Consider the following 13,677-nt stretch of genomic DNA (forward strand, 5'->3'; position numbering starts at 1 on the left):
GGCAGCCTGTGCTAGTGCTCAAACAACCCTTTTGGTGAAGAAATTTTTCCTAACATCCCATCTAAACCTCCGCTGGTGCAACTTGAGGCTGTCTCCTTTTGTCCTGTCACTTACTGCTTTGGATAAGAGACCAATATCTACCTCACTGCAACCTCCTTTCAGGCAGTTGGAGAGAGAGAGAAGGTCTCCCCGCAGCCTCCTTTTCTCCAGGCTAAGCAGCCCCAGTTCCTTCTGCCTCTCCTCGTAAGACTTGTGCTTCAGACCCTTCCCCAGCTTCATTGCCCTTCTCTGAACATGCTCCAGCACCTCAGTATCCTTCATGTATAGAGAGGGGTCCAAAACTGAAAACAGGATTCAAGGTGTGGTCTCACCAGTGCCAAGTATAGAAGCACAATCACTTCTGCTGGCCACACCATTTCTGAAACAAGCCAGGATGCTGTTGGCCTTCTTGGCCACCGCTGGCTCATGTTCAGCTGGCTGTTGCCCAGGTCCTTTCCCACCAGGCAGCTTTCCAGCCACTCTTTGCCAAGCCTGTAGTGTTGCATGACGGTGTTGTGGCCCAAAAGCAGGACCTGCAATTAAATCATCTTTTAAAAAAATGACCTGAGACCATCTGCAAAAAAGTTTGCATTTTTGTGAAATATATCAACTCTCATAGGTCAATTTATTCAGAGTTACAAATTTCATTGAGAATAAAAGATTTAGGCGTTTCTCTTAATTAACAGAACAAGTTTAGCTAAATATAAACTCTGCACTAAAGTTTTGCAGTGGCACAATACCAACACAGAATACAGAAGCATCTTTAAACTATACAAAATTTTAAAATTGAAAATAATCCTGTTTACATATTCTTTATACATTAACATATAAAAGACCTCATTTAATGAGGCATCTAAAAGAATCAAAAACATCTCTACACAGCTATCTCTGAAAATTCGTATCTGGAAACAGTTGATAACACAGAAGCTTTACAAGACTATTTAAACAAACCAATACACACTTTTTACAAGATTAACATTCCAAAAGGTACTCATAGGCAGGTTGTCACTTTTTGCGGTTTCACTTACTGGTTATCTTTAATTATAAAAGTCTTCATATTTATATATGTCGGGTATTGTTGGATAACCAGCAATCTAATTTAAAAGTTGTGCAAAACAAACAAAAAGTTGGAAAAACAATATGTTTAACCAGTCATTTATTATAAAACACCACGTGTGAAGGAAAAAAGCCATTATCAATCTCTTTCTAGAAAGTTACCATTTACATTCTTATATTCCTTCATTAGGCCCCTTCTATAAGTTATGATAAATTAAAAGTTCTAATAAGACATTGATGAATAGACCTGCCCAACATCCTCAACTTTACAGCTTCTGTTTGCTGTCTGTATCCTGCTGCTGCTTCTTTAGATCAGGAACACTCAGCCCGCGTTGTCACCACGCACCAGGTTGCCGAAATGGCAACTCTCAACACCTCCATAGAAGTGTAGCTTTAGGTAACAAAGACCTGCCATGTGCCTACTGATTTGAGCCATTTCCTCTTCATGACTTCTAATGTACCTGGAGAGCCAACAGCAAGAGGTGTGTAGAATTAATCCGAACTTTTAAAACTAAGTTTGAATTATATGGAAGCATGTTTTCCAGTTTATTATAGTAAATGCAATTACTAAGAGGTTACCAGTTAGCAAAACTACTGCATATGAAGAAGAAATGCAGATATCTAAAGTAACGCTGGCCAGTAATGCTGGTTTTCTCAAGAAGCAGATATATTTAAAAGGGTCCGGTTTTGAGAGGTTTTCTTTTCCCTTATCTTCTGGCAGTTGGGGTATTTGGTGAAGCCTACATAAAAGGAAGAGGATTTTCCAGAACTACTTGATGTACACTTGAAAGAAAATTTTCAGTCTCTGTTGGTGTTATTAGCTGCAAAAGCGTGCAAATTTCCCATCTGGCTCAGACCACTCTGAATATGTGCAACATGGATCTCAACGTTATTCTGAAAACAACTATAGGATGAAAAGAAGAGAAAAAAAAAGTGTTAAATCCCACGTTAAAGAGTCGTGTCTGAGTAGTTCTACAGTGAAAGTCAAAGCACGAACATAACTAATATAACAATTCAGATGAAACAGAGAGTAGTATATACTAATGCAACTTATACTAATGCAGTTTGCTAGAGCTATATCTGAAAATGGCATTTGCTCAAGGAGCTGCATGAAATAAGAGTTCCTGTCTCAGCTACTTTAAAGAAGACTTTAACATGACTGGAGTTAAAGAAATAAAAAAATATTATGAAGAGATGTTAGAATACCCAAAATAAGTGCAGTAAAATGGAAAGATCATCACCTTCTTCACAGTACATGTCAACCTTTGGCTGAGTCCATTCCAATGTGCTATTTCCAACGTTGATTGTAGAGAAGTTTCACTAACGTTTGGGGTTTATTTCTGTTTTTTACTAATGAAAAATGCTATAAAATAGCATTTCTCAGTAATTATTTTTAAATCAAAAGGCCATACCCATCCTACTATCTTTGCAAAAAAAAAAAAAAAAGAAAATTCGTGTGTGTAGCCTTGTATTGTTGTGCAACAATACAAGTTTGGAGGGTGTAAAGAAACACTTGCCATTTAGGTATACTTTCTAAGTGATGTAATTTAGCAGTATTATAATAATTAAAAAAAAAATCCAGGTGACAAACTGCTGGAGGCTGCAGTGTACTCCAGACAAGCATCACAACATTCTTGCTATTTTTATAATGCTTTCTCAGGCACCTGCTCGTAACAACTGTTGAAAAATGGCCTAGGTAGACTAGACTGGCCTTTGATCTGGGGGCAATATGGCTGGTCTTCTGTTTCTTGGTTTAAAATATTGTTAATTGCAGCTGCTCAGAAGACCAAATTGTCTTATATGCCAGGTTTTGATATTCACAGACAAGAGTTTGAGTAACTATGCAAAAATAATAATGAAACTATGCTGTTCTGTGGTTTAAAGAACTTACAATACATTTACTAGTGAGATTTCAAAGTCCAAAACTGTTCTAAACCACTTATTAGTTGTCATAAATGGCTGAAGAGCAAGAAAGTCTAGTTGTTGCTGCATCAATTTAGCACTTTTTTCTTTTTTTTTTTCTTTTAAATCAGGTGACTTCATTGATAGGTGCAAGGAGAAAGCTGCTAATTTCACTCTCCCTTTAAGAAGCCCCCTTTTAAATGGGGCCATTGCTATAAGTAAAAGTTCCTAGATTAAACCTCTTTATTATAATCAATGTTAACTTCAAAAACATAATAAGAATTGCTTCCTGGCACAAACCATGTAATTAAGCATTACATATTCAAAAAGTAATACCTGATATTTGAGGAGTCTATTGAATTCTTAATGTCATTTAACGAATCTGTAAGTGATTTAAATTCAAAGGAATTCAGGTCACCTCCTTCTGCTAGACACTGTAGGAGAAGAAAACAGAAGGTGTTCTCTTGGTTCACACAATCACAGAATGGTTGGGGTTGGAAGGGAGCCCCAGAGATCATCTAGCCCACCCCCCCACCCCCTGATCCCACTAAAGCAGCATCAGTTAGAGCAGGTGCACAGGAGCGTGTCCAGGCGGGTTCTGAATATCTCCAGAGAGTTGACTCCACAATCTCTCTGGGCAGCCTGTCCCAGTGCTCTGCCACCTCACAGTAAAGAAGTTTTTCCTCGTGTTCAGGTGGAACTTCCTGTGCTTCGGTTTGTACCCATTGCCCCTTGTCTGGTCACTGGGCACTGTTGCAAAGAGTCTGGTCCCACCCTCTTGATGCCTGTCCCTTAGATATTTGTCCCCTCTCAGTCTTTTCTTCTCCAGCCTAAGCAGACCCGGGCCTCTCAGCCTCTTCATAAGACAGACGCTCCAAGTCCCCTAACCAACTTCATGGTCCTGTGCTGGCATCTCTCCAGTAGCTCCTTGTCTTCCTTGAGCTGGGGACCCCAGAGCAGTACTCCAGATGCAGCCTCACTAAGCCAGAGCAGAGGAGGAGGATAGCCTCCCTCAACCTGCTGGCTACACTCTTTTTGACGCACCCCAGGATACCACTGGCCTTCTTGGCCACAGGGACACATTGCTGGCTCATGGTTAACCTGTTGTTTACCAGGACTCCCAGGTCCTGTTCCGCACAGCTGCTTTCCAGTAGGTCAGCCCTTGACCAGGACTGGTGCATGGGGTTATTCCTCCCTAGGCGCAGGACTCTACACTTCCCTTTGTTGAACTTCATCATGTTTTTATCTGCCCAACTTTCCAGCCTGAGTGGCAGCGCAGCCCTCCGGTGTATCAGCTACTCCTCTCAGTTTTGTGTCATCAGCAAGCAAACTTGCTGAGGGTGCACTCTGTCCCCTTGTCCAGGTCATTGATGAATATGTTGAACAAGACTGGGCCTAATACTTCCCCTGGGGAACACCGTCATCTGTGCCACCAATGACAACCCTCTGAGCTCCGCCATTCAGTCTGTTCTCAACCCACCTCATGGTCCACTCATCTTACCCAGAATTCCTGAGCTTACTTATGAGGACGTTATAGGAGACAGCGTCAAAAGCCTTGCTGAAGTCAAGGTAGATAACATCCACTGCTCTTCCCTCATGCACCCCAGCCAGTTATGCTCTCATGGAAGGCTATCAGATTGGTCAAGCATGACTCCCCCTTGGTGCACCCGTGTTGACCACTCCCAATAACTTTCATCCAGATGCTTGGTGAGGACATTCAGGATGAGCTGTTCTATCACAGTTCTAAGAACAGAGGTGAGTCTGACTGGCCTGTAGTTTCCTGGGCCCTCCTTTTGGCCCTTTTTGACGACTGGAGTGATACTAGCTTTTCTCCAGCCCTCAGTCTCTCCTGTTCTCCATGATCTTTCAAAGATGACAGAGAGTGGGTTAGCAATAACATCTGTCAACTTCCTCAGCACTTGTGGGTTCATCTCATCAGGACCCATGGATTTGTGAATGTCCAGTTTGCCTAGATGATCTCTAAACTGACCTTCCTTGACCAAGGGACAGTCTTTCTTTCCTCCAGCTTCTGGGATTCCTGAGAACTGGCCTTAGCAATAAAGACTGAAACAAAGAAGGCATTCAAAAATTCTGCCTTCTCTGAATCCTCCATCACAAAGGCACCCACCTCATTCAGCAGCAGGCACACATTTGCCCTAGTCTTCCTTTTGCTGCTGACATACTTGAAACAGCCCTATGTATTGTCTTTGACTTCCTTTGCCAAATTTAATAACAAGTGGGCCTTAGCCTTCCTCGCTGCATTCCTACATACTCTGACAGTGTTCCTATATTCCTCCCACCTGGGAGGAAATTTTATGAGAGAAACTGTTATGTTGCAAACATTTTACCTTAATCTGCAGTAATATTGCTGTAAGTCTAGAGATGAGATCAGTTAAATTTTCACTTTCAACACAAAGCTGTCCTGTTGTTGAGGAATTTGCTTGCCTGACAATCTCCTGCGCCTCCTCTTCACATCTACGCCTCAGATCTGTTGGTTGGTCTGCAGGCTGGAGGCCTTGGTCAGGAGCAAGCTGCATGGATATAATAAAGAGAAACAAAGAACGCCAATCACTTTTGCATTTGGTGTATGTAAGAAATGACAAATTATTCAAAGACAGTTCACGGGTACATAGCACACAGCGTTTTTTCATCATTTAGGTACATGCACGACTATTTAAAAACTGACCACTGCCATCAGCAAAAGTGCATTCTAGTAAAAGAAACGGAGATAGATGGACAAAGGCGGAGACAGAAAGAGAGATGGAATCCAATACAACTGCTAATAGTTTCATTTCAAAGTGACCCCCACCTATGCCTTCTTTCCAGGGAATTCTATTTTTTTTAACTTAGGTTAAGCAAAACCAACAAATACATATAGATTCCACCAAAATCTTACCTCATAACAATACTGTTGAACTTTATGTAAAACTTTATTTAAGTCTTTGTTTAGTTGTTCTAGATCTAGAACAATAGTTGCATATCTCCTTTGAAACTCAATGCTTATTGGCATAGAATAAGACTTCTGTGGAAAAGACAAAGCATATTCAAGTTAATGCAATACTTTACCTATGTATCTTTTGAACGTATCAAAAGGAATTTTCACTTGAAAATAATAGAGATAATTGAAATCCCGTTGTTTAATAGAAAACTGTTGATATACAAAATACTAAACCCTAACCTAGTATTGCTATCAAAACTCTGAATGACAACTGTGTAGTAAATACCATGCTTTTATTCTCTTCATAAAGTGCTATACCACATACAACAACCATGGTCCAACCTGCTTATTACTCCAGTAGCTGGGTATGGCTTCTCTCTACTGTATGAGCAGAAAACTATCCTGTCAGTATGAGAACAGTATAGGACAATATGGCCACAGCCACCACTCCTGCAGGATGGGAGGAGGTACAGTTGCCTACTAAGTTCGTGGTCACCTGAGGATGACTCTATGTGCCTTCTGTTACAACCACAGTTCTGCCAAGAGAGTTACTAGAGCTTATATTTTGTAATACAAGTATTTAGCGTAATACAAGTATTTAGGGTAAGCACAGTTTTCCACTAAAAAAAAAGAAAATAAAAACCAAACCAAACCAGAATACAGTACGTTTTTCTTATAGTGTTTTCAGAATACATCTGAACACCGTTTGGGTGATACTTACAACACTGAAGCAGAACATACAATATATTGTAAAATTTCCTCTACAAATGGCATCTTGCAAGATATATTTCCACTGCTTCTTGGCCACAAGTCTGAGATATATGTATCTCACACAATCAGACCTGTAGCCATAGATTTTATGCTTCAAGATGAAGCAAACTGCAAAGCCAAGAGCCTTCATCAGGAGGATACAGGTCAAAAACTCAAAATCGAGATTTCAGTTATCAGTACAGTTGTTAAGTTCCCCATTAAACTTAATCACTGAAATGATTTCTAGGGATTGACAAGTCTGAATAACAAATTGACAGGGCTTTTAACTAACATCATAGTTTAAGAATTCACTTAAAAGCAAACTAGAAACCAGCATATATTTAACATACTTCCATGGCTCTGGAATGTAAGTAGACAATAGTAACTTTCAGACCTTCTTCAGTAACCAGCCCCTCTAGAGCAGGCTGCACTACCACAGGTTTGCTGTGAAAGCCACATACAATTTGTGAATTCCTCATCGGAGAAGAAAGGCTAAGGGTATTCTATGTTAGTGAGGATGAAAGAAATACTTCTTAGCACCAGCACTATTTCTGATCCAGGAGCAATTGGAGATCTGGAAACACAAACAGCTGAACTGGCAGACAAAACATGGATGGCTTTAACTAAATAGAAGCAGATAACATCTATGACTGAGCATCTACATGCTTCTTTACAAAAACCAGTATCACCTTTATCTTATATTTATTACAAGTCAAGTGAAAAAAATGAAGTAGCCATCCTTTTTATTTAGATTTGTTTATCTGAGTGGATGTTGGAAGTGTATTTACTGCTTTATGTACATGATAACTTGTTTATAGCCTGTTACCAAGACTAGTAGTGATGTCAAGATGCTTAACTGTCCTTTCAGGAAAATTAAATAGAAAATATGCAGTTATATGCACTAACGGCTCCTCTGAAGGCATCCCCTGCCTCATGTAAATTCATTATTATTGTCAGATAATAACATTCAGTATCAGATCTGATTCTGATCAGTTCTGTTTATTTCTATATTGGATCAGTCATTAAAAAAAAAGTCTCCATAAAAGGACTCCTTTAAACCAAACAGAGGTGTTACTCATAACAATTATCAAATCACAATTGTATGAATTATTTTCAAAGTCTGACAATAAAACTAGACCTGAATGAACTCAAAGGATTCTATTTTATTCATGTTCAAGTACATTACTGATGTGCATGGATTGGTGCCAGAAAGACTCTGTTCAAAGAAAATACATTATAAAGGAGAAACGACATTTACTCAGCAGCACAAACATAAATGGGATTGCCAAAGGACAAAGAGGATTAGAAGGCTAAGAATATGGCACCAACAGAAAGGTATCTCTTCCTCTATTTTTATCAGGACAGCCTTGAACAGTAACGGAAGTTGTTTTATGATTGCTAGTTTACAAAGGAAACAGCACAAGGGAAGAATTTCAAATTTGAAGACCTTATCTAGGCTACAACCGAGCTAAAATATGTAAAATGTAACGTTTATTTCTAGATCTGTTTCTTTGTTTGCTCTTTCAATTTTGTTATTTTCCTTGATATTCTTATTCCACAATACAGCTAATGTATGACTTATTAGCCGAGTCACACGTTAACATCTGGATTCTTGTCAGAGGAAGGCTACTGTCATTCTTATGGATTTCCTTATCCATGCAAAAGTAAAACCAAAAAGTTGTTTAGTTTGTTTTAAGAAAAGTTGTTAACTGTTTAATATTAGTGTTACAGGTTGCACTACGTTTTAATCTTGCTTCTTCTTGCATCTATTATTTATATGCAAAATTAAAAGACAAAACATTTGATGCACATGAAAAATTAATGTAGTAACTGAAATGATAATTAGGTTTTGAAGAGCAGCATCACAGCACAAAATAAGAAAATTACAGAGACATATAGATATGGCAGTAGGAAGCAGAGTAAGAGAACGTACATAAGTGTGTGATCACTGAAGGGACAAGGAAAGAAATCTTATCACAATAATCAATTATTCAACATTCAAATGTTTTACATGGAAAAAATCAGCATTTTTGGTTTCAAGAATAATAAAAAAAAAGGATTCCTCTTCCTCTTCACAAACCTTCAGTCTTCTATCTATATGCTGTAGAAAGATCTGTCTGAATAGACACTAGCAGAAGCTTGAGACTGATAGCTTTCCACTTTCAAGTTGATTGATAGCCATGGGTGGCAGAAGCAGCATTCTTATAATCCGATTTGCTAACTAATGATTAGATAAAGCCTACCAAGAAAAACTATGCTGCTGCTGCTAATTATGCTGTAGCTACTCTGGTATTGTAATTTTAAATGCCAGTCAAGGGCACTCAGGGATTTGTATAGAAAAATCTCTAAACTGAGTTATTATAGCCAGAAAGCTAAGTAAGTACCTACTTACTTACGATGTCTTCCCATATAAACTTATACCCAAGATTCTCAAAACACATAGTATTTCCTTATTTTATGTGTCAACTGACATTCTGTTCAGATGTTAACATTAATCAGTTTCCAAAGCATAATGCTTTCAAAGGAGAATCACGGTTTTAAACAACTGACCTCTCTGACTTGTCTTTAAGAAATAATAAAAAATAATTCACATTATAGAAAGCAATAAAATACAGGTTTTATCTGGACTGGTTTTAGTTGTATCTGTTTGCATTAGCTGTTAGAGCATATTCTGTTTTAAGAACTGAAAAGTAAACATCCTCACCAGTTTTTCTGCTTCTGTATTCATCTCCCTCAATCGTTTGATGTGTTCCTTCTTGATCATGAGGATTTTCGATAGCCTGGTCTAAAACAAAGCAACTATTATTAGAATGAATAGGTCCTTAAGTTTTGAAATGCCATAAAAATTCAAGACAGTAAAATGTGTTTATTTCATCATTTAAAAATACATTTATCAGTTGTTCATCAAGTTAAGATGCAGAAATAAAAATAAATTAAAATTAAATTATGGATTTTCTGAGAGACTTTTAAAGAATTTTCAAGAGCCTTAGAGTGGAGAATGCTAAAATCTATCAGATGAAATTCCCTATAGGAAGACTAATAGAATTTGTGGCCAGCTATAGGCTGAAGAATCAAGAATCTTGCTTTTTTTCAGCCTGAATGAAAGCAAAAGGTGTTATCATCACATACTATAATTAATATCATTCACCTTACGATATCTTTTTTCACAGAGTTTTCAGCCTGTTCTCAGCTGTGCCCTTGACCAAGCACCAGCCCTTTGTGTACACTCCTGCAGTAAAAGCTGTCATAGAGATTGGATCTGTCTTACACAAAACAAGTTTTGTGTAAGTTGGGTTTTCTATTTCCCTCTAGTCTCATAGGAATACCCTGTTTGTGCTACCCTTGGGACATAACAGGCTGAAGTGGAAATTACTGGGAGCGCTCTCAACACACACACCATGCCTCAAACTATTCATACTCTCTAGGGCTCTGAGAGAAGTCCTAGTTCTACTAAAACCAGCAACTGTTTTATTACTGATGTAAACAGCCAAGATTCCAGGTTTTATACATCACAAAGGGGTTAACTGCATCCTCATACTGGAAAATGGAACTGGAAGAAATGTGAACTTCTAATTCAAAATACGTGTGTTTTATATATAATCTTCGTTGATTTTCAAGTTAAGACTTAAAGCAGCCAGATTTCTTGCCCTCACAAATCCTAATAGAAAATTATTCCAGGACTTCTTTCATCGATTATGAATCTTCTTGGAATTTCCATGTTAAATGCATCCTTATTCACTTAATTGTAATTTGTTCTGCCAAAGCTGTTTTTCAGCTAAATATAGGCTTGCCCTCTTTGTATTTATCCCTGTTTATTCACAGACAGTAAAGTGTTTCTTCCCCACGTTAATTTAATTAACCTAGATTAATCAAAACCCAGGCCTTTCCAGTCTTCTTTCCCATAATAGGCTCTTGATCTCCTAACCTTTTGTGGCCCTTCCTGTATAATTTTTTCCATTTGCTGTCATCCTTCCTGAATGGGAGCAACAGGAGGCCTGTACCAGGCAGACCTGTAAACCAGAGCTGTAAAATGGCATCAATACTTCTCTCAATACCACAAATACTTTGTTAGATGCATCTTATGAATGGATGGCCAGCCATGGTCATATGTACAGAAGATTCTAGCTGCTCATTTCTGCCCTTGTGCTGTCCTCCAATGCCCATGCTGAGCTGATACTTGTATTTTTGCATCTACATGAGGAACTCAATCAAGGAACCAATAATGACAAACAATAAGTTCAGAAGAGGCATGAAAAAGAAATTTTTTAATTGTTTCCTCTGAGCTGGATTATCACTCTGATCTACTTTCTAGTACACCACACACATGCTCATGTTGGCCAAAAAAACATCTGGGAGGAAGGAAATCACTGTACACCATCTGCCACTGCTGCTAAAAAGTTACTCATCAAGCTCTACTTTCATCACCATTCAGCAACTGCCTAACACATCCAAGTCGTCCTTCTACATGAAACTGGTGAGTCTCCTACTTAATGCAGAATATATCATTTGTTCCCCAAACTTGCAAGGTATTTGGTGCTTAACTTCTATGTTGGAGTCCAGACATATTTGAGGATGCAGGGCCCTAGTTCTCCTGTTTATGAGCTTGGATCTTATATTATATTCCTCCTTGTCTCAAATATACTCCAGTGATCAAAATAATCTGATTCCTTCTAGAAGAAACTCTGATCTTTCACTATATCTATAATGTCTAGCAACTTTCTCTCATTGTTACATTTTACTGAATGGACTTCCATTTTAATTTGCCAATATACTGACTGAATGCCTTAACTCAGTTCAGCTCTATTTCCCTTGGGAAATTCTTGCCTAACAGCTCCATCTTTAGCATAACTCGGTTTCCTATTATAGTTTATGGTGCTCATTAAACTGGAAATGAGATTTTAGTACAATGCTATTCCACATTAAAAAATACGATGGAACAACCCAACCAGTATGTTTAGATTTGTACTTTAGATTTAATTTTTAATCAAGAGTATTTGTAAGAACACAAGAATTTCAAAGAAAAATGTTCAATAACTAATTATGAAATATTTTAAAAATTTTTGTAAACACAAAATCGTCAAAAATCCAGTATCCATTTTCAGACTTTTCATCATGCATTTAAGTTGAGAGAACAACTCCTTTTTCCGCAGCAATCAAGAAGACAACAAGTCACTTTTCTGAACGTGCTGCCTTAACATACTCCCTCTACTGGACACGCAGCAACCTGCAACAATCTCTTTCCTTCTCAGTTTAACTTTTTTCCCAAAACTAAGGGAGAGGGTTGAGCTGTAGCCGAGCACTTGGAAAAGCATCATCTAAATTTTAATACTGACTAGAATGTAAGAATGTAATCTATCAATTTTGACCTGCAGTATAGCCTATGAAATATTTAAGGATACATTACATATTGCACGTAAGCATGAAAGCCTTTTCATTTTTTAGATTTATTACTTGTTTCTTGTTGACTTGTCCCAGTGTTTACTTACAACAGCAAGTTATATGTAAAGAGAACATCCCTAACATTTACTTATCAGTGTCTGCACATGATTTTGGCTATACTTCCTTTTGTAAAAAAAGAACAGAGGGGCTGGGTTGAAATCTTATTCAAGGTGTGCTGGTTTTTTTTCTAGTTGGTCCAAAATAAAGTTTTCCCATGAAATTGTTTATTCATGGTATCATAAATAATTGCCAGTTCTCCATAGAGTTTTATTTGAATCAAACATTTTCTGACCATTTACTTCCTGAATCATCATTAAATAAGAATGAGGACTTTCACCCCTTTATTGTATCAACATATAAGAAAGGCTAGAACATCTATAATGGCCACCTTTAACATAAAAATACATCTGGACTGGTGAAAGCAGTGCAATCAATAATCAGTATTCACCAGTCTCATGTATGTCACGATACCAAATTGCAGTACCATCATTAAACTCTAATAAAAAAGTTGATGCTTAAAATGCCTAAGGTGGTAGACTTAAAATTAATGCATGGTCCTTCAATACGTGTTTTTTTAAGCCTTCTGATTCTTCATCAAAAACCTGGATTAAGTATCAAGATGCCCACGTAAACAAATACCAAAAATCTGTGGCTTGATTTTGTTCAAAATATTTTTATGCTCTTCAAGCAAAAATATGCATTAACACAATACTTCTCTAAAATGCCACCAATAGTAATAATATACTACCAAATGTGACTAAGAAATCACACATTTGCAGATAAAAATACAGAAATATCATAAACAGATCAACATGACACACTAAACAGTTGTGAAGCTCAATACACTTTAGTTACTGAGTTTCATTATCAGTGACTCAAGTAGGATAGGTGCAGATACAGTTTAGCAGCATAAGCAAAGACTGTTTTCTTTGGTGTATTGAAATTTTTAACGTAATTAACCATACAACAACTACATCTATTTTAAATTTTCTTAGTCAAGCTAGATGCCAAGCCACCTTTTTCAAAATTAGCTTCATACAATAAGTTTCCCCTTAAAACCCGAACAGAACATTCTGTCCAATAACATTTATTATGTTGAATGGCCAAAATATTAGTGTCTCATGTGAACTACAGACACAACTTCATTCTTTTGACTAATAACATACACTTTAAAATTTGAGAAGCATTTAGCAACATTATTTCTCAGTTCTTCATATTTTAAACAATCATTCCAATCTCGTTTAGCATGTTCAAAAGAGCTTTCATTGTTAAAGAATTCAATCACAGACTTTAAGCTAAGCCAACACAAGCAATTACATTCTTCCATCATCCTGAAGAGTAACTTACTTCAATGAGATTTGATATGTAATGAGTCTCAGCTCCCTAACATTACTTGTCTGTGCTTTTCTGGACTCGTGTAGAAAAACTGCTGAGGAATTTTTTCATAAAGATGAAGACAAAAAATAGTTCTTTCATTTATAACATAAATTTTTACTTTCAGAGAAAAGAGCGCTTATTTTCTTCTCCAGGAGGGTAGGGCATAACATCAAGTA

General features: G+C 37.5%; 1 protein-coding gene across 2 annotated transcripts in view; it reads right to left on the reverse strand.

Moving 5' to 3' along the window:
• Nucleotides 1-594: 594 nt before the first annotated feature.
• The window catches only part of LIN9 (lin-9 DREAM MuvB core complex component), a 43,675-nt gene continuing 30,592 nt past the window's right edge, over nt 595-13,677 (reverse strand). Inside the window, exons 10-14 of one of the 2 annotated variants that reach the window (XM_069852690.1) lie at nt 9,390-9,470; nt 5,894-6,019; nt 5,346-5,528; nt 3,334-3,431; nt 595-1,999 (exon numbers count right to left, since the gene is read on the reverse strand). In XM_069852690.1, the coding sequence (XP_069708791.1) occupies nt 1,894-1,999; nt 3,334-3,431; nt 5,346-5,528; nt 5,894-6,019; nt 9,390-9,470 (594 nt within the window). In that variant the 3' untranslated portion in view covers nt 595-1,893. The remainder of the gene's footprint in view (nt 2,000-3,333; nt 3,432-5,345; nt 5,529-5,893; nt 6,020-9,389; nt 9,471-13,677) is intronic. The other variant, XM_069852689.1, reaches the window with a different exon arrangement.

This window comes from Phaenicophaeus curvirostris, chromosome 2, assembly GCF_032191515.1.
Source record: "Phaenicophaeus curvirostris isolate KB17595 chromosome 2, BPBGC_Pcur_1.0, whole genome shotgun sequence".
In the NCBI taxonomy this organism is placed as follows: domain Eukaryota; kingdom Metazoa; phylum Chordata; class Aves; order Cuculiformes; family Cuculidae; genus Phaenicophaeus; species Phaenicophaeus curvirostris.